We start from the raw sequence: 19,755 nt of genomic DNA, 5'->3' as shown, positions 1-19,755 counted from the left end.
GTCAGATTTAAGGTGGTCTGGGCTGAACACAAGCAAACTAAGATAGTCCATTTAAACTGTGGTACCTTAAATCCGAACTCAGTGCACATTGTTTCCTTAGGTTGGCCAGCATAATAGCTGCTGCCAAGTCGATGACTTCTGTCATTCACAGAACTAGGCATTTGACAAAATGCTTTTTAAACTTTTTTTTTTTGGCTGGGAAGCTTAAAAATGAATTCAATTTGTTAAAGTTTGCTTTACCAACTAGTTGGTATCTTGCCTTTGCGGTTTTGGTGTGCATATCGGTTTGTTTTAGTTTAAAATCCACTGCAGTTTGCTGATGCCTGCAGTGATAGAACATGCCAGGGTGCCAGTTCTCGGTTCACTTCCTGCTGATCTCTGGTAACGCTATATGCTGCTCAGCTGGGTGTGGCGCTTGTGTCTGACAATCCAAATAGTGCTTTTTTATTTGTTTGTTTTAGCGCTTACATTTATAACTTCAGTCACGATGCTAGTTTAAACATGCGATCAGCAACATAAAGCTGTGCGATACGGTGGCTGTGTTTGTCAAATTTTGTTCGACCACTAAGCATGTGGGTTTAACCAGACATGGATTGATAGGGTACAGTGATAAAATGGGGGGGGGGGGTGCCCCCATCCCACACAGTTCACCATACATAAAATTTCCTGAATGTCCCTCCTGTTTTTCTGATTCAGTAACTGCAGGAACACTGCAATCTGTGGTCAGAGTTAATGCTCATAGTGGGGGAAATAATTTGCAGTCAGTTTATTTTAAAAAAGGTAAAAGTTTATTTTAACAAATGGTACAGTCCACAAACAAAATGCTATGACAGATGATAAAAATGGTAAGTGAATATCCAATGCAAAATTCAGTATGCCAGTATTATAATCAGAGAAACCATTTTATTTGAATAACTACTAAATTCATCTTTTTAAGAATAACTTGCCATTCTGAAGTAGATCTGAGGTAAGTCTGTAATCAATGCAAGTCAGTTACAGCTGTTGACATGTCAGTTTTTCTGTGTAGAAAAAGATCAAGCCCTCCTTGTAGGCAACTACTGTTTCTGCCTGCTCCAGTTACAGAAGAGTCACTACCCCAAGGCCTGACGATGTTTTGCTATTATCTCTGGTGCCCTCTAGTGGTACACGTGATTCAGTGACTTAGGAGCTGGTTGCAAATAAGGGATATGTCGGCACTGTCCACTTGTATATTAAAAAACGTGTATAAAATCAATCTTAGTATTTTAAAATATTTACCAGCAATATAATTAGTTCTGGTTTAGACGTTCATTCTGAAGCTCAAAGTATACACACCCAGTACACCAGGGGGCAGTGTAGGCTGTGTGTAAGGCATTACGCTGTCCCCAAAAATTAAACCACGAAATTAAGCCTGGTGTGACAGTTCTACAGTGCTAAGTCTGTTCTTCAAAAGTGGTAAATAACAGTTCCACCACAACCATGCTCCTAACCCTTCTAACAGTATTCAGCAATGGAAGTGCAGCTGTTCCCAGGCCCTGTCGCTGTGATCCCACACACGTGCAGAGCAAACACCTGCCCTTATCACACAAATTGGTTACATAAGAACATAAGAACATAAGAACTATACAAACGAGAGGAGGCCATTCGGCCCATCGAGCTCGCTTGGGGAGAACTTAACTAATAGCTCAGAGTTGTTAAAATCTTATCTAGCTCTGATTTAAAGGAACCCAAGGATTCAGCTTGCACTACGTTATCAGGAAGACTATTCCATACTCTGACTACACGCTGTGTAAAGAAGTGCTTCCTTAAATCCAGTTTGAAATGTTCTCCCGCTAATTTCCACCTATGGCCACGAGTTCTTGTATTTGAACTAATGCTGAAATAACTATTCGGTTGAACAGCATCCAAACCTGTTAGAATCTTATAGACCTGGATCATGTCCCCCCTCAGTCTCCTTTGCTTGAGGCTGAACAGATTTAGCTCAAATAACCTTTCCTCGTATGACATTCCTCTAAGACCAGGAATCATTCTTGTGGCCCTACGCTGCACCTTTTCTAAGGCCGCTATGTCCTTTTTAAGATATGGTGACCAAACCTGTACACAATATTCTAGGTGAGGTCTCACCAAGGAATTGTATAATCTTAGCATTACCTCCCTTGACTTAAACTCCACACACCTGGAGATGTACCCCAACATCCTATTGGCCTTTTTTATTGCTTCCCCACACTGGCGAGAATGAGACATGGAAGCATCAACATACACACCAAGGTCTTTCTCATAATCAGCTACCTTTATTTCAGTAGGTCCCATAAAATACCTGTACTTTATATTTCTGCTCCCTACATGGAGTACCTTACATTTGTCTATGTTAAATTTCATCTGCCAGGTGTCAGCCCAGTCACTAATTAAATTAAGATCCCGCTGTAGCTGCTGGTTGCAAAGCATCTGCTTCCAGTCAGCTTTGTGGAAGGCGAGGGATTCAGAAATGTATTGCTATTTCTCGAACCTGGATTCAGAGTTCTGTCCCAAAAAACGAAAACCTTAAGACTCAATAAATTATATGAGGATAGGGCTGCTCAGCTCCAATCAGCTATCAAATGTCAAAAATCTCTGGCTACAGATTTATGGACTGCACTCACTACTGAATCATGTCACCATTACAAGCCATTATAATGTCAATTGGGGAATGAGAAATGCAGTTCCACAAACGAGGGCAAAGCCAGAGAGGCATACTGCTTAAAACCTAGCCAATGGCCTTCTACCGGTACTGAGCAACAGGCATTAAACGGTAAACCAATGGCATGTGCGTATGACAATGCAAGAGATATTGTCTTGAACAACCGCAACCAACTCGACTGGGACTCACATGCTTGTTTTGCAACTTGTCATAACTGATGGGTTTAAGCTAGAAAGTTTCAGTCATGTGGTCGGTTCTGCCAGTCGTACTGTTTCGCGTTTCCATCACCTCACAGTCGCCACAACCGCTTTGAAACAGCTGCATCAACACTTGCTTGTGCACAAACTTAGCACTCTCATAACAAGGTGGAATTCAATTCTTGACATATTCAAGAGACTACCTGAACAAAGACGGCCAGTAGCCGCTGTTCTTTCAGACCAGAAACCTCACCCTGGTAGAAGACAGCTAGAACATCATGGAGGAGCTGATACCTGTACTGAGATGTGCCACTACAGCGTTGTGTAGTGAATGAGTATCTGTTTCAATGGTACAGACAACTCTTACTTACGAACAGACTGCCATGAAGCCTATTATATTAAAAATGTGTGCACTACTTTGAGACACTTGTGAAAACATTGCATGGCTTCCGCGGTTCGTCGGCTTGAGATACAGTACAGTACTGTAATGTAGTTGCTGTTGTTATTACCGTATTATTTTAACAACTACAATGTTTTTCCAATTTACCTACAAATTCGACTTAAAAACAGACAAACTGAGATACATGCCGTCCCCAGGTTAAGCGCAGTGTTGCGTTCACTGGAACAGAAGCTTGCACCTGAGGACCCAGACATCTCTCACAAGATCTCCTACATCTTATTTTTCTTTCCAAGGCACAAACACTTGACAGATAAAGAGAAAGATGCAGTAGAAGAAAATGTGTGTCAGCTCTTCTCGTGTTCAATGAGTGCGGTTGTGGAAAATTACATGGCTGCGGAATTATGGGATACAACAGAAACCGCAGCTAAGAAATCACAGAATGCAAATCGGCTGCTGCTCTTTCACAGTATTCACTTTGTTGTTATCCTGTTCTATGACATTTATGAACTGTTCTGTCTTTGCCTCCCCATCCTTGTGTAACAACTGATCGCAAAAAAAGTCTGCCAATTTGACACAAACGCTAACAAGGGTCAAAGGTCAAGGACTTTCAACACAACCGTCTGTCAGTTGCTTTGTGCTCCAAAAGCTTCTCCAGAAGGATGTAAGATTTCAGAACTGCAGCAAAAATCCTAGCATATTCAAGATAGAAGGAACTAAAGTACCCATAGACTGAAACCTCAAGACAGAACAACAGCATTTAGCAATCTTGTCATTCCATACACACAACCCCATGTGACTTCTTGCCACGAGCCTGCTTGTGGTTTATGTCAGATTAAACAAAATCCCCATAAACAGGATTTCTCAAATAGCTAGATAATTTAAGCTAGAAGTCACGAATGTCCAATAGGAATGCCCCTTACTTAAATTCTTATTGGACAATCATGACTTCTAGCTTAAGTTAACCCAGCTAATTCAGAAATACTGCTTTGTGGAACATAAACAATAAACAGCCTGGTGTAGGGTGTGATGGGAAATGAGTGAACTGCTGGGTCTGGTCTGTCAGCACACAAGTGAGTTTGTCAGATGTATTTGATGCTATAGAGCAGTGTTTCCCAACTCAGTCCTCAGGGATCCCTAGACTGTCCACATTTTTGCTCCCTCCCAGCTCCCTGCAAGACTGTCCACATTTTTGCTCCCTCCCAGCTCCCTGCCAGACTGTCCACATTTTTGCTCCCTCTCAGCTCCCTGCCAGACTGTCCACATTTTTGCTCCCTCCCAGATCCTGCCTGGGGGTTCCCAAGGACCATGTTGAGAAACACTGCTATAGAGTATGCACTATTCGATTAATTTTTCCAAGCTAGATTTTTAAGTTGCCGTTAAGTACGGTGAATTTAGAATTCTGCACCACATAATGTACTATATAGAAAGTACTCTTAAAAATGTACTGTTACTCCGACCGGCAACTGCAAATCTTAATTTGGTTAAAAAAAAAAAACTTAATGCTGTGATTTTCCTAAAGTCAAGTAGAAAGATAGAAAAAATAATCAGGATCCTATACCAACTTTTGTCAGGCCACATGTAACATGGTCATGAAGTCCAGGAGGATTTTACAGCCCCTTCTGATGATCCCCATAGGCTTCAAATGGGTTCCCAGTGCAGGACCTCCACATCACTAGGGAGCGATGTTCTCACATGCTGCCGGCAAGCAGTGGCGATCGTTCCCCATGGCTCAGGTCGTCGTAGTGTGGGGTGTCATGCAGGTGGAGGCTAAGCAGGGTTGCTTCCGCCCGCAGCGTAATTTTCTACAAATAAAGTTTGATCTCTGTTGTAATCTGACCCTTTTAATTGATGACCGTCACCTATTGTCTCACCAGTTAACTCTGTTCCCACAAGGGGGACATGAGAGTCTGGAAACACTATTATTCTGCCATGCACCTGAACCAAGAGCACAATCTAATTATTCTTAAATGGCTGATATACAGCTCAAACTTTCCTGTTTATCCCATTTACACAGCTGGACTTGAGCATGATTTTCTCATTTTTTTCACCCACAATCCCACTACAAAACTTCTATTATGTGAGATCTGTCTGACACCACAATCATGTGATGAAGCTACCAAGCCAATGGCTCACCAAAGCCTGAAAGAGGGTTATTTTAAGTGCTTAATTCATGCATTGTTTCCCCAGGATTAACAACAGGGGCCCGGACATCGCCTGCCACTGCCATACGATCACTCTGGCCTTGCCCCTCTTACCTGAAAGTCTCGGATGTAGGTGAGGAAGAAGCTGATAAAGGAGAATGCCAAGGACCACTCAGAGATGGTGCTGACGATGTGAGGAGTATAGCCCTGTCAGTGAGAGAGAGGGGGCTGCTACTGATGCAGGAACAGATGTACACTCATACACATTGCCACAAAGGTTCTGGCACTAGATTAAAAAGTAGACGAGGCTGCACTACAAGAGACAGTATACACCCGACAGAGACTAGTGTGGCCTGCAGCTCTACCAGAGAGAAATTCCATACCTTAGCCAAAGTAAATACAGTATAAATTATTTATAGAGAAAACAATGAGCTGTACACAGCAGCAAGCACACGCACATACACTCACCGTTTCCCCTGGAATCCAGTGTAGCTTCTTCTCGACATCCACTCCAGGCAAACTGCTGTACATGATGACCGATGATACGAACACTGGCAAAGGTCAGAGGTCAAGGACCACAGCAACATTGAACCTGTCTGTCTCGCCTCCATACCCCCCACCAGTTTGACTCATCACATGGCACATTGCTGCAGATACTGCTGATGATGCTGGTGAAGGTCCAGATCCCCAGTACCAGCCGCACCCAGAAGATGCCCTTCCCGTGCAGCCGTGGCTGCATGCGGTATGACAGCAGCGTCTGCACCAGGATGTAGAGCGCCCCAATGCCAAAGGTCAACACTGCCCCCACCAAGTGCATGGAAAACAAAGTGGTTTTCTGTAAACAGGGAGAGGAGAGGAGAGCAATGTCGCTGGGAAGCAGTGTGGAGAGCAGACACATTCAACGAATTATACTAATGAACAAATTAAGCAAGCCAGTTAAATCATAAAAGCAATGTTGACAGGCAGAGATAGTGTCCCATATTTACATAAAATGGGGCGGGGCATAACCAGTGATGTCACAAGAAGAGAGGCATGAATGACAGGAAGGGTGGAACATGCCTGAAAGTTAGCGACGACGCACATCCCGAAAGAGCTGAGCCAGCCCAGAACCAGGCCGACCTGGTTGAGAATATGCAGTGTGGGCTCCTCGTGGTCCACCAGGGCCTGCACCTGCTTGTACCGGACATAAATGGTGGCGATGCCTACAGAAGCGTTGGAAAAGGGGAAGGGCAGCAAGTGGGGCATGATTGGCACCGGACTGGCTACAGGAATGACTTTTATAGATTCTTATGGTACATCGGTCAGACGTGTTTTCCAGTTACATCATTCTCACTGTCACACACACTGCCATACAGTGAAACAGTCATGTTTGGGTGAATTCATTAATATGTAAGCATTTAACCACTGCTCTTATTACAGTCGTCCCTCGCCATTTCGCGCTTCGACTTTCGCGGCTTCACTTTATCGCGTTTTTTTCAAATACATTTATTCATCAAAAAGTTGATAGACAGTGAAAATGATACGGCACGCGCTCGGTTGTCTGAGTCAATTATACACCACTGTATTACAATTAAAATTCAAATTACTGTACGTATGGACTGTATACCTATGTATTCGAGCACCCCCGCAAATCCTTCAACGCCAGGTGCAGCCGAATAATAAAGAAATAAAGAATCCTACTTCGCGTAAATTCATTTAACGCGGTAGAGTCTGGAACGGATTAACCGCGATAAACGAGGGACGACTGTATAGGAAACTACTACAGACACTCCCTGGGTTACAATGGTTCATGTTACGATATTTCGACTTTACGATGCGTATTCCAGTTCCATTATGTTTTTCACTTTTAGTACATTATTCAAAAAATTACATGAGATATTCAACACTTTATTATCAGGCTTTGTGTTAATGATTTTGCCCAGCTGTAGGGTAATGTAAGAGTTTGAAGCATATTTAAGGCAGTCTGTAGGCTAACGCAAGTGTTCTAAGAATTTTTACGGTAGGCTAGGCTAGGCTATGATGTTTGTTAGGTTAGGTGTACTGTATTAAAATGCATTTTCGCCTTACGATAGGTTTATCAGAACGTAACCCCATCATAACCCAGGGAGTGTCTGTACATTAATTCATACAGCAACAAGGAATACTTCACACCCATGAAGCCTTGACATTTTTTTAAGGTTAATGAGAAAGAGCACACAGTTTATACAGTAAGCAAGCTACGAGTGTAAATATGCAGTCATTTCAGCTTGTCTGCATCTTTAAGAGCAAGGCTTTCTACAGCTTAAACTGGAGTGGATGAGCACTGATCCACTAATCAGGCATCTACAGGTATGTAGCACCAGGTGAGCTTATATGCCAGAACATCGGCCTTGCTGAGGGTAATGAGACATGGGGAAGGGCTGAGGTCCCCAGCAACCCCAGCCGTATGCTATCATAGGTCAGCAGGAGAGGACAGGCTGACATACCGAGGAAGGAGGAGATGTCCAGCATTATTCCAAACACGCAGCGCTCAGGAGCCACTGTCCCCGTGTCACTGAGAACCAGGAAGGATGGCCACTCGTCAAAGAACACATTACTGTCCCATCTACACCCCTGTGCCTACCCCTACCTTGGCAAAGGTATCAACTCCTTCAGAACATATACTGTCAGAAAAAATAGAGTACCAATCTGTACCTCAAGGGTCTGAAAATTGTATACTCGCTGTAGGTAAATGTCCCATTCTAATTTAGGGTACAGAAATGGACTCTGAGGAAGATCCCCAAGGTACAAACAATAATAATGTACCCCGAGGGTATAAAAAAGTCCATTTCTATAAAGTCCATTTCTGTACCATAAGAGCTACAATTACCTACAGTTAAGGGAACAATTAGCAAACTCTTGGGGGTACAGCCCCAATGACAAGTAAAGGTACAAATTTGTACTCTTTCTTCTGACAGTGTAGATCTTACATAATTTTACACATTCCACTTAAACAATACCTTTTACTCTAATGCAGGAACCCACCATATTTTAGCTGTAATGAACCTTTCGGTGGAAAGTAACACTGCTTGTTATTTGCAGGTGAAAGTTAATCAGTGGCTTGGAAATAGCACCACGTACCTGATGTATGGTACCAGTGGGTCCACGTGATTAAGCACCACAGCTGTGATGTAGGCAAAGATGAATGTCGCAGACGTCCACAGCACCAGAGCTGTGGGCAAGGCACACATGCCTTGCTGGAACCACCACATACTCATCTGTGGGGGGGGGGCACTATCTCTAACAAGGGCGGAGGAGAGGAGCAGTGGTCTTCTTCAGTGGCTGTCTCTGGGGGGCAACAGATTCGGTGGAAATTTTCCTGCACGATCCATGAAAAAAAAAAAACAGGATTAACTGAAATGTGACCTGACAGCTGAGAAGTTGGTTTAGTGAATTTTTTTCAGCCATACTTCCTAAATGAGCATTTTCAAAGTCACTTTCATTTTCAGTTCCTCCTTATTCAAGGAGCATCTGAGTAAAACTTGTCCCGTGATCATCAAAAGGGGGAAAAAAGCATTCTCTCCAGAGGTTCCGTTATGCAAGTCAGATATTTTTCGTATTAGCGATTTCCATATTACACCCTTATGCTATTCTCCAAGATCTCATATGTGACAATACATCAGGCCATACACAAGAATAAGTGTGTTCACAGATTACTTTCAGAGGCAGACCTTCGACATTACCGCGAGCCAGAAGTGTTAGTACAACTAGCAGAAGACAGTGAGACACACGGGGGGAAACATACGGGATTTATTTTTGGAGCAATCTGCCGGAATTTTATCTTTTAATGTAAGTTAACAAAATAACTGAGATTACCTGGCCGAGATAACACTTTTGCTATTCATTTAAATAATATTCACAAAGTGACTACTGCGCAAAAAATTACAATTAAATCAGATAGAATATGGCCAAGCAGTAAATAATAGAACTAATCAATAAATAAGTTCGTACTGTCGCTGAGTGACACATACTACGTCACACTTAGTCTCCGCGTTAATCCGTTAGGCGTGTTTATTCACACTGGTTAATTACAATTCATATGTGATTCATTAACAGTTATTTTAATATTGAACCAGACATAAAACTACAAACGAAACAAAACACCTTCAAAAGGCACTATGGCGGAAGTACTTTTGTGCAAGTAAATCGCTGTCAGCTTGTCAGGGCAGGTAAGTGAGAAGCACCGCATCGTGACAGAACACTTACAGAAGACTCAGAAAAGAAACCACATACCTTATAACTTTTACAAAATGTCAATGGACACGAAACGCAAAAGAATGGGCAACGGGTAAAACGATGTGGACGTGCCGCGGCTATATACGAATGAAAATTAAATATTAATGTACAATAAAAACACATTTCACCTTTGCGTGGCGAAGGCCGTTTCAGGCTACCATGACTTCACGATGGAGGGTGAGGGCGCAGCTCCAGGCGGCCCGGCTGCCTTTGGTATCCCGGCCGTCGCTTCGCGCTCGGGCAAACTGGCATAAACTCCGAGGGGACGCGGGTCCGGTTCGTCGCTTCCTCAAACTTTACCCGGCATGCTCTGCGCCGCGCTATTTCCATACGTGCATTAGGGACAGAGTTCGCAGCAAAGCAACGGGTCCTACAGCCGGTGTTTTGTCGAGTTGAGCTACTTTGTCGAGTTAGGCTACCGTTGTGCTAATCGATAGCCCTAACCCCCCAAAAAACCCTAAAACCTTTACTTTAACCCTAATCCCTAAAACCTAACCCTAACTTGAAAACGGTGGAACTGCACATGCGCAAAAAGGCTCGATAGCATGTTTCGATAGGTACCTCTACTCGTCAGAGCACCGCCGATGATGGATTTATATTCAGCATATGCCCTCTTTGTTCAACTGTATAAGCTAACAAAACATAAATGTAAGCCACTTACATTTTAAATGTAAACTTGTGCTAAGGAAAATTTCTGTAGCGCTGGTTAAGTCGCCCATATGCTTATTTACGGGGATGTGCAGATCGGTGGCCTGTACTACGAAGCGGGGTTACTGGCTTACCGGGGTGACATCGAATTTAAGGTACCACAGTTTAATTGGACTTCATATTCGCTCACTTACATTTCTCCCAGACTACCTTAAATCCCGACAAGTTACCCCGATAAGCCAGTAACCCCGCTTTGTAGTACAGGCCCCAGATCTCCCTTGATTAATCAATGTTCCAGATATGGAAAGATTATAAATCTCCCATTTCCTTGTGTGCGGTTTGAAAAGGACCGTTGTCTCAACTGGAAAACGTCACACAAAACCGTGACTACAGTATAAGGACCGGTTCTTATAAAGCTGATAAATAAATAACCTCCGAGAGGCTTAAGCACATATATGGTTTCCATTAAAAGGTTGTTTGTATGTCTAATTGTCTTATTTATGATTTAATGTCAAATATATTGGTGTGACTAAAGGGAAACAAATTTGCCTTGTGCAATGTGCATTACAAGTCAGGGGGAACGTGAAAATGTCTTATGATTAAAAAAGGCATTTTTTTTTACTAAACCCCGGTTAAATAAACACTATGATTTACATTAAAAGTATGTTAAAGCACAGAAGCATGTCAAAACGTAGTTTTACATACAACTTTAATAATTAAATGTTTCTAAATAGAAAGTTTACACTAAAATTTAAAAACAACGTTTTCAAAACCGTACACAGAAACAGTTTTAGAAGATAAAAGCAAGAAAAAATATGCATTTTTTTCCCCAAATGACGTTTTACGTCTGCAGTCAGAGGAACCAAAACCAGCTGTTATTTTTTTGCCGCACGTTAAGTACGTTTAATATATTTCCTCAGTATATTATGCACACAAACGCGAAATGGTAGAACATTCATACGTTATGTCATTGGAAACATGTTCTCATTGCATTGTACGTTAACAAAATATTTTAACAGCTTTCCAAAGACAAAAAATGGTAGATGGAGTTGAAGCAGAAGTTTGTGCAAAATAACGAGTATTCATCATTCTTGTAATGTCAAAGCACGTTTCCGGCTGTGAATTTAAGGATGAGCGAGACAGACAAATTAATTACACCCTGAATGACAATTAGTTGTTCTTATTACTCAAAATAATAAAATAACGGTGGAAACCAAAGCCAAGGTAGAAGGGAGTATGTATCTTACAATAAACTAGTTTGTGCCAAAACGCGGCCTTCAGCCGTTCTGTCAGTGAACATTTCTGTAAACACATGCAAAAGGTAGTACAACTGTGGTATTAAACAAGATTTCAAATTCAGTATCAACGTTAAGGCAGTTTTCTTGTAGAAAAACTACTGGACAGTAACAGCTGACTCGAAAAAGGTAATTTAACATTAACACAGCAACACTTTACGTTAGATTCAACAAATAACCAGTTCATTTTCCATGAAAAGGCATTTAAGACGAGCCTTCAATTTTAAACCGGATTAGATGTCTTGTTAACATCAGAAACACATAAGGACAAAACGTATTTGGGTAGTGTTAAAACACTGAAAACTTAAGTGGGTCTCGAGCTGTTAATACTGATCATCAATAGGCTATATTCGGCAAACCTGCTCACGGAAATCAACAGTGAATCACCTTCCATAAGGAAACTTCACATACAACAGATTCAAATTGGTTCTCACGTATCCTGAAGCTGGTTGTTTGAAGTAAAACACATCTAGCAACATCGGTATTGACACTAATTGAAACTGAGTACCATTTTACATGCCTTTCTTGTGCAGGTCCTTGAGTTTGTCTTGGCGAAAAGGTTTACTGAGGTTTTGGTCCAGAAGGTTTTCTACCCAGGTAAGACACACAAAGCATATTCTTGTACAAACTGACAAACTAAGCTACCCATATTGAACTGTCGCTGGTGTGTCAGTTCTTTGTGTGTGTGTGTGTGTGTGTGTGTGTGTGTGTATGTGGGGGGCGGGGGGCGGTTATTTCCCTAAAATCCAGTAACCCTGATGGAAAGACACCTAAACAGACAGGAATCTAAAATTAACTGTATTTTAATACCCAAATAAATGAGAAACAACCTTGAAAGTCATGACTTGTGTTTTTAAGACCTTGTTCAAACCACCTACTGTATTTAGGTGTTTGGAGACGCGTTTAATGTGTGTCACGCAAAACATGCACCAGTGCATAAGACATGAGAAACTGATATTTGGAATGGATTTTGCACTGGTGCTTGACTGTATGGCTACATAAAAAAAATACAACTGGTCAGACGAGCTGAAGCAACATGATATTCATCTGCTGACTTTTGCTGTGGAAGTCGGGACTTCCTCCAGTAATACCTCTGTACTGGTTTTCTTCTCCCTGGAAATAAGAGAGTTTGCCCCTGATGGGGGGCAGGGGAAGGTTACAGTCACGAACGGGAAGCAGCGATCAGCTGTGAGCACTGAGGGGTCCGGGGCCTAATCCTGAACACAGAAATGTTCAGGTGGGATGCGATCTGATTGCAGACACTGACGCAGTACCGTGCCAGATCAAAGCCTGAGAGGACCTGCAGAAGAGGAAAATTTTATTTGCATTAATGTCATGCACATCATGATATCAGAATCACTGTAATTAAGGCATCATACATGACTGTCACTGTAACCATTTGTAATCTAAAGCATGACAATATCGAAATTACTCTTTACAGTCATAATGCAGCTATAATGCTTGAATTTCCAGCTATTCAATTCAGAAAATATCTGGCCGATTTCAACAGATCACTGGCTCGGTACTCAGATTGACCTATATTAAACACATTCATTGTGTCATGTGAAAGGGTACATTACAGTGATCCTGCACGTTTGCATCTAAGGATAGTGCTTTGACATACTGTTTAACTGCCTTAAATCAATAACTGAAAGAAAACCTATAATTATGAATTGAATGAAATGTACGATCACGTTTTAGCGACTAGGTTTCACCCTTAATTACCCAAGCCTGCCTGAAGGGTTCCCACAGAAATGGAAGCTGGCTCACCAGAGCAACCCAAAGGACCAAATATTCGTCAATGAAACTGCTGAAGTACTGATCCAGGAAGAGCAGGCCCGGACCCAGCAGAGCCACGTCATGGAGGTGCATCTCGCTCTTAGTCATGTGGGCCACCTGCAGATAGGACACTGGTTGGTTTGCAAACTCGTATCTCAGTGCAGTTGCGCTGCTGGCCATTGCCCTGACCACATAGCTATACATGTTCAACAAGTCAAATAACTCTCCTTAACCATTCGAGGAGGAAAAAGAGATCAACAATTGGGGCTCAGGTGACATCATATCGTGGAAAGAGACGGGAAGTGTATGGGGTCTTCAGCTACAAGTAAGCGGCTCTTGATCATTGAACACAGAGAACAAAGAAAGTCCCTGAAGAATGGAAGCCAGCAAACTCACCACCAGCTTGTTTGTGATCTTGGCAGATGCAAAGCCAAACGCCAGCACGTACAGACAGGGGTGCTTCTCAAACAGTCGGACTGACGATTTCTTATGGATCATCACAGCCAGCATGATGACGGAGCCAATGTGAAGGATCGGGGAAAGGACACTCGTGCCCTGTAGTAAAAAAACAGTCAAATACAAAGGAAAAACAACACGCTCAAGGATCAACAACAGTATTTAGTACACAATTCCTGTCCCTAGCTCAGCTATCTAAGCCTCCTACTCACCATTCAATCATAATCCAAACCACACTTTGCCACCACATTTTGTGATTCCTTCAAGTCGTGATCAGACTTTTTAGGTGTACTAACTAGAGATGCACCAATCCGATATCGGATCAGTATCGGCACCAATTCAGACCTATTAGACGGACTGAGCAGCAGCCATATATGACCGATCCTCGTCCGATACTTATTTAGTTCTCGTCAGTCTGTAAAAAGATAAACTCCTGTTTCTTGTTAAATCAATTTGTACGATCAATGGCAAGGCAGCTCTCCCCATTTTAGATGCGTCTGCCCCTCAAGTGGGTGTGAGCGCACTGACTTGCGCCCGCTGTGACGTCATGCACGTACCCTTGCAGTACGAAATCAAATAAGAGATTGACGATCGGGAAGTATTTCACGCTTTTAACAACAACTAGTAGCACAGCAATGATTAATCTTTGTAAAAACAAAGGTTTGCGAGGTGGGAGTAGTGTTTAGTGAAAAATCCCCCTAAACAAAGTGCACGTGCACGTGTCCGTCGCATCACAGATGTCATGTCCGAGTTCCGTGCTCGGGTGCAGTTAGTGATGCATACCGTACCCGAGTCCAACTAAAGCATGCCCAGGCCTGCTTGAAGCCAGGGCACAGTACAGAGCGAACACACAAGTCAAACGAACTACACTTCGGGGGGTCAAACGTGCTCAGGCACGGTACAGATCGCCTAGTGCGAGTACACCCAAACCGGCAAGGCTCTCGCTTCTTTATAGCTGCACTCACTGCAATAGTGGAGCCATTTTTCCCAACGCCGCCGGTGAAGATGACGCGAAAATAGCTTGCGCAGGTGAGGATGGAGCCCGCCACGGTGCAGAGGGCCGGCACGATCTTCATTGGGATGTTTACCACGGGAATCTGTACCAAAAGAGGGAATGCAGGCCCAACCACAGTGGGGCTTTCAATAAAACAAACCACACTTGTGAGAACCGCAATAATGTAATCGCTGTGATTGGATTCTGAGGCACTGCTGAACATTTTATGCTGGGTCACTTGCAGCTACAGCACATCGAAATATGCAGCTCTTAATAAGGGAAATAAATTCATTATACAGATGTTTAACGTGGTGATCATTTCACTGCTCCATGAACAACACTATAGTTTGAATGTATCATCAAGTTATATAAATCACCAGGAGAGAACCTTTTGAATTCAAGTTTTAACTAAGATTAAGATGGACTTTACTGATCCCAGGGGAAAAGGTATGACTGGGTTAATGCATGTGGATTTTGCCCATTCAAACTGAGCTACATACAGATCAAAATCAACATTTAACAAATAATGACTTTACAGTCCATGCACAGAGATTGAGCGAGTGCTCGATTAAATTTTGGATAGTCGACATCACCGATGAGTGAGTAAAGAAAGGCAAGGATGTAATCACCGGAGCTTGCCAGAAAGCATGTCCACCAATCGCAGCCAGAAGGTGCATGACAATGATGAGGACCTGCACCTCAGTCACGTCAATTCTGTGAGGGGGACAGAGCAGGGACAGCAATAAGCACCTCCCACTGCTGTCCTGTCACCTGGGCATTCTGGAGAAGAAACATGCTCAGGAATTCTGGGATATGTAGTCCTCCTCAGTTTCTCTGGCCATTTGAAATACACGTTGAACATCACCTGACCTCACCGCAACCACCCCTGCAGGTTACTCACAGGCCAAAGCGCAGGACCCCAGAGACATAGGTCTGCCAGTGGGCACAGTAGAAGAGGAACATGCCAGCAAAGCAACAGAAGAACATCCAGTCCGGGTGGGTCCCCAGTCGGAGAGCGAGACAGGTGCCAAGGACCACAAACACTACAGGAGAGAAATGCACAAGGAATCATCAGAGGCACACAGTCCAGTGGCGTCCAGTCTGACCCTCAAAGGGCTGGAAAGGATTCTATTCACACTCCACAAACTCTAATAGGAACAGACAAACTGGAATACAAGTGCTAATATTTACTCTCCTGGAAGAAAACACAGGCAGACCATAATGATTCACCAAAGCAATGCTAGACACACTATTTACAGAACGATTATTGTGATTATTGGTCAAACAAGAAACACATCCCTTCCCTTCCACTGAACATACTGGTTATCCACTGACTGCTTTACGGAGTGCATAAATAATACATTATATATTAAACCCTTTACAATTATAATGTACAGTTATATGACCACATACATCTCAGTGCCAATTGCCCTAATCATAAACATTTCCTTCTTTCCTCAATCTTTCTGTCTGTACAGACATCCAAATTCTTGATTTTTTTTTAAACTGTACAAGCTCATTTTGCCAATGCACAGCAGATACATTCTGCTGTCACAACTGTTTGCCCATCAAAAGACAACTGCTCTCAATACACACACTACTTCCTGTACTTGGTATAATTTCAAAACCAAGTTCCAGTAACAGACATATGTGTAGCTAGAAAATCTAGTAAACAAATTACAGATTTCTCACAGAGACTGGAAACTCATTTTGAAGCACACCACAAGGTTCAGATGATGTTACTTGCTTTAATATCTTAGTTAATTACTGGGACACAAGCAAAACATGCACTAATTTATTTTAAGTTGTATTCCCTCAGTCAAGCCCATGGAGTTCCGGCTGTGGAGATGAGTATGTTGACCAATTAAAACACGTCTGCCATTGTGATTGGTGGAGAAGCGTTGAGACTACCTGTGGACAGGGAGTCACAGCCATGGTCAAAGAGCTCCCCCAGTGGAGAGCTGCTGCCAGTACGCCGGGCCTGCTTCCCATCAATGGCGTCCAACGATTGGTAGATGAAAAGGCCCCCTGCACATAATAAGTATGTCCACTGAGGTGCCTGATGAGGGGAAAAAGGAGAAAAAAAAACACAAGGACCACAGTTTAACAGAATACAGATCTCTAAAAAAAAAAAACATAACTAGTATCATCAATGTGCATCATTTTTTATTACGCTGCCTGTCACTTCCTTAATGAAACAGGCATCTCAAAATGTCATCAAGTACCTCTCAGAATGGTGTCCCTGTTCCATAGCCTGAGGAAAAACTAGCCGTCCTGCAGTTGGGCTCCCTACCTGCTCAGTGGCAGTGGGACAGTAGCAGACCAGGACCAGGGTGGTGGCGATGTTGGTGAGCAGGCCCACGATGGTGATGAGGTTGGGGGCGACCCATGCAGGGACCCGGCCCACCAGCCACTCCCAGTAGTGCTGCATGAGGGGCTCCAGCAGGGAGTGCCCCGCACTGCTGTACCGGTGCTCCTCCAGCCTCTTCAGCTGGGCACGGGACAGGGGCGGGGCCGGCAGCCGGGTTAGCTTGCCCAGGAGCCAGGAACCACCCCTGGGGTCCGGTCCCCATCCCCCAGCCCAGCCTGCCCGGGCACTGGGGCCACGGTGGCTGGTCATCGGGAGCCTACCCTCCGGCAGGGCACTGGGAATCCACCGTGAGGCCGTGCTCAGTCCTGCAGAACCGGGATTAAAAAATATGGCTCTGAGGAATAGGGATTTGTGCCCACGTCCAGAGGGTTGTGGGTTTGGTTCCCATGCCCAACGCAATAATACAGCTAGGCCCTTAATCCCAACTACACCAGGGGCACGAGATCTTTCCTCACAAATGAAAGCAGTGTTTTCTCACCTGTACGATGCTTTCAATGAAAGAGTCCATCAACAAAGTGGTCTGACAGCCAGTAAAGGTAAATGGAATGGAGCAGGGTAGGAGGACTGGCAGGAGGTGTGTTGTGGAAGGGGGTGGTGAGTTCTGACACTACTGGGGGGGGGGGAGTTGCATGTCACCATGGTAACCAGCTCTCAATATTGGCACATAGTTCTAACCTCTAATAAAACACATTCAGGCCTGGGCTGTAGGTCAAAGCAAAATTAAATTGGCCAAGCTGAACCTGAAGCAGCACGAGAAGGCATTTTTCTCCAAAAGGAAGGATTTAAGCTTAATTGACTATCACTTTTATGTTGGTTTGCAACAAAACAGGAATATTTCCAAGTGATGCTTCAAAAAAGCCACTTCAAATTCCATGCCCTGCAAGCACATCAATATGCCTTTCAGTACGAACAAAGCAAACCACATAAAAATCAATAAACATGTATACTGACGACTGGGCCCTCCATGTCACACCAAGGCAGAAGTGTAAAAGGAGGATGTGACGATTCTCAAAATGCTCCTCTGCACTTTCATTTCTGAATTCAGGCAACCTGTAAATGTACCGTGAAAATACACACTGAACCCGTTCAACCAATACATCTGCCATCTCCTAATGGCAACAGTTTAACAGCCTCCATCGATGAGCTGCTGAAACATAGCAACACATACGCTGCCTATGAAAGATAATTAAAAACTGCGGTTCAAAAAGTGAAGTTAACACCTAAGCTAGATGCCCAAGCTGCAGTTAATAATAATAATACTAAAAACAACAGTTTGGTGTTGCAGGGAAAGCAAACGCGAAGCCATTCAACACTCAACTGCGGCTGCAAGTGTAAATAAAATGAATGTTCATTGCGCAGGTGATGTCCCTGTGGCATCCGGTTTTCCTTACCTTCTGCTTAGGAAACAGGCCACAGGGCTGATCGCCCGCGTCTCTCCGTAGCCGGTACAGAGCAGCCGAGCCGAGCCGAGCTTGGAAGAGGGGATCAGCGGGAGATGCACGGGTGCCAGCCAAGCAGGCAGCCGCGTCTGGGCCGGTGGCTCAAAAGGGGAGCGGTCTCGGCCGAGATAGCAGCCCCGAGACTCGCAGCGCAACCGCGCACTGCAGCCCCAACCCCATACACTACCAGGGGAGGGGGAGAAGAGAGGAAAAAGCCCCGCAGCCGCTTCCGTCTCTCGCGACGACTCGGGGAACGACACTCGCCTGAGTCGGTTCTGCAAATTCACCACTTAGTCGGCATCAATGGCATGACAGCAAAAAAAGAAAACGTATTAATAGCCAAGAGCTGAGACTGCATGCAACAAAACCTCTAACGCATTCCGAGGACGTCCCGCTCCCATCCCCCTTGAAGCGACTTGCAGCTACTTGGGGAGGAGGGGAGAAGTATTGCGGCTCGGGAACTTCAGGGATCCAACAGAGGCGGCTTAGGGGGACATGCTTGTAGAACCGGTCCGCCAAGGTCCGCTCCAGATAGAGGTTACATGATACCAGTACAGTGACGAGAACGGGCGACAAACCGCTTTCTAACAGCGGATGGGATGCACATTCTGAAAAGACTGTCATAAATAACGAACACCTCCTTGCCAGTTACCAAGGAAGGAATAATACGCATCACACAGTATGGATACGAACGGATTTTTTCAAAATATAACAATTGTCTCTTTTCGACTTGGTTTAGTCTGAATACATCATTTCCTATTTTAGGACAGTTATTTGTAAAGCACTGATGCTCCAGCAACACGCTGACGCAGGCACAGTGCTTCTTGGGATATGTAGTCTGGCGTTCACAGACTTATCCATAGAATAACTTAATTGATTTTTCTGGCATTTCAGAATTAGGTGTTAAAGGTGCTCAGTCATGGTGTAAGAATTTACACGTCTTGGATTGTTAGTCATATTAAACCCTTCAGTGTCCCACCTCGCACTTTGTAAAGAGCTGGAAGATCTCTGTAGATCAGAGATACGCAGCTCTCCATCTCCTCGTGCAGATGTTTACCAGCTTACCAGTTGCCTCTTGTCTTTGTGTACTAAATCGCAGATGTTCTTTTTATGACCGGCGAAGTT

General features: G+C 43.8%; 2 protein-coding genes across 6 annotated transcripts; both read right to left on the bottom strand.

The window, feature by feature from the left end:
* Positions 1-2,415: 2,415 nt before the first annotated feature.
* LOC111858891 (DNA damage-regulated autophagy modulator protein 2) lies at positions 2,416-10,391 on the bottom strand. Its single transcript, XM_023841072.2, has 8 exons — positions 9,777-10,391; positions 8,494-8,731; positions 7,860-7,927; positions 6,454-6,596; positions 6,052-6,229; positions 5,863-5,945; positions 5,509-5,601; positions 2,416-5,055 (listed from the first exon to the last, which is right to left on the bottom strand). The coding sequence occupies exons 2-8, from the start codon at positions 8,628-8,630 to the stop codon at positions 4,942-4,944; spliced, it is 816 nt and encodes a 271-aa protein (XP_023696840.1). The 5' UTR covers positions 8,631-8,731; positions 9,777-10,391; the 3' UTR covers positions 2,416-4,941.
* A 597-nt stretch (positions 10,392-10,988) lies between these two features.
* LOC111858928 (choline/ethanolaminephosphotransferase 1) lies at positions 10,989-19,418 on the bottom strand. Of its 5 annotated transcripts, none has more exons than XM_023841139.2 (11): positions 18,583-19,418; positions 18,143-18,241; positions 17,670-17,801; positions 17,114-17,496; positions 16,732-16,879; positions 15,722-15,863; positions 15,450-15,534; positions 14,792-14,923; positions 13,767-13,925; positions 13,362-13,487; positions 10,989-12,891 (listed from the first exon to the last, which is right to left on the bottom strand). In XM_023841139.2, the coding sequence occupies exons 4-11, from the start codon at positions 17,438-17,440 to the stop codon at positions 12,754-12,756; spliced, it is 1,257 nt and encodes a 418-aa protein (XP_023696907.1). In that variant the 5' UTR covers positions 17,441-17,496; positions 17,670-17,801; positions 18,143-18,241; positions 18,583-19,418; the 3' UTR covers positions 10,989-12,753. The 5 variants fall into 5 exon arrangements, with proteins under 5 accessions (XP_023696907.1, XP_023696906.1, XP_023696912.1 ...); XM_023841138.2 differs by having other exon boundaries at positions 17,670-17,798; XM_023841144.2 differs by lacking the exon at positions 17,670-17,801.
* Positions 19,419-19,755: the final 337 nt, after the last annotated feature.

Source organism: Paramormyrops kingsleyae, chromosome 8, assembly GCF_048594095.1.
Source record: "Paramormyrops kingsleyae isolate MSU_618 chromosome 8, PKINGS_0.4, whole genome shotgun sequence".
NCBI classification, from domain to species: domain Eukaryota; kingdom Metazoa; phylum Chordata; class Actinopteri; order Osteoglossiformes; family Mormyridae; genus Paramormyrops; species Paramormyrops kingsleyae.
The sequence above is the reverse complement of the archived record's forward strand: the minus strand, read 5'-3'. Positions and strand labels throughout refer to the sequence as shown.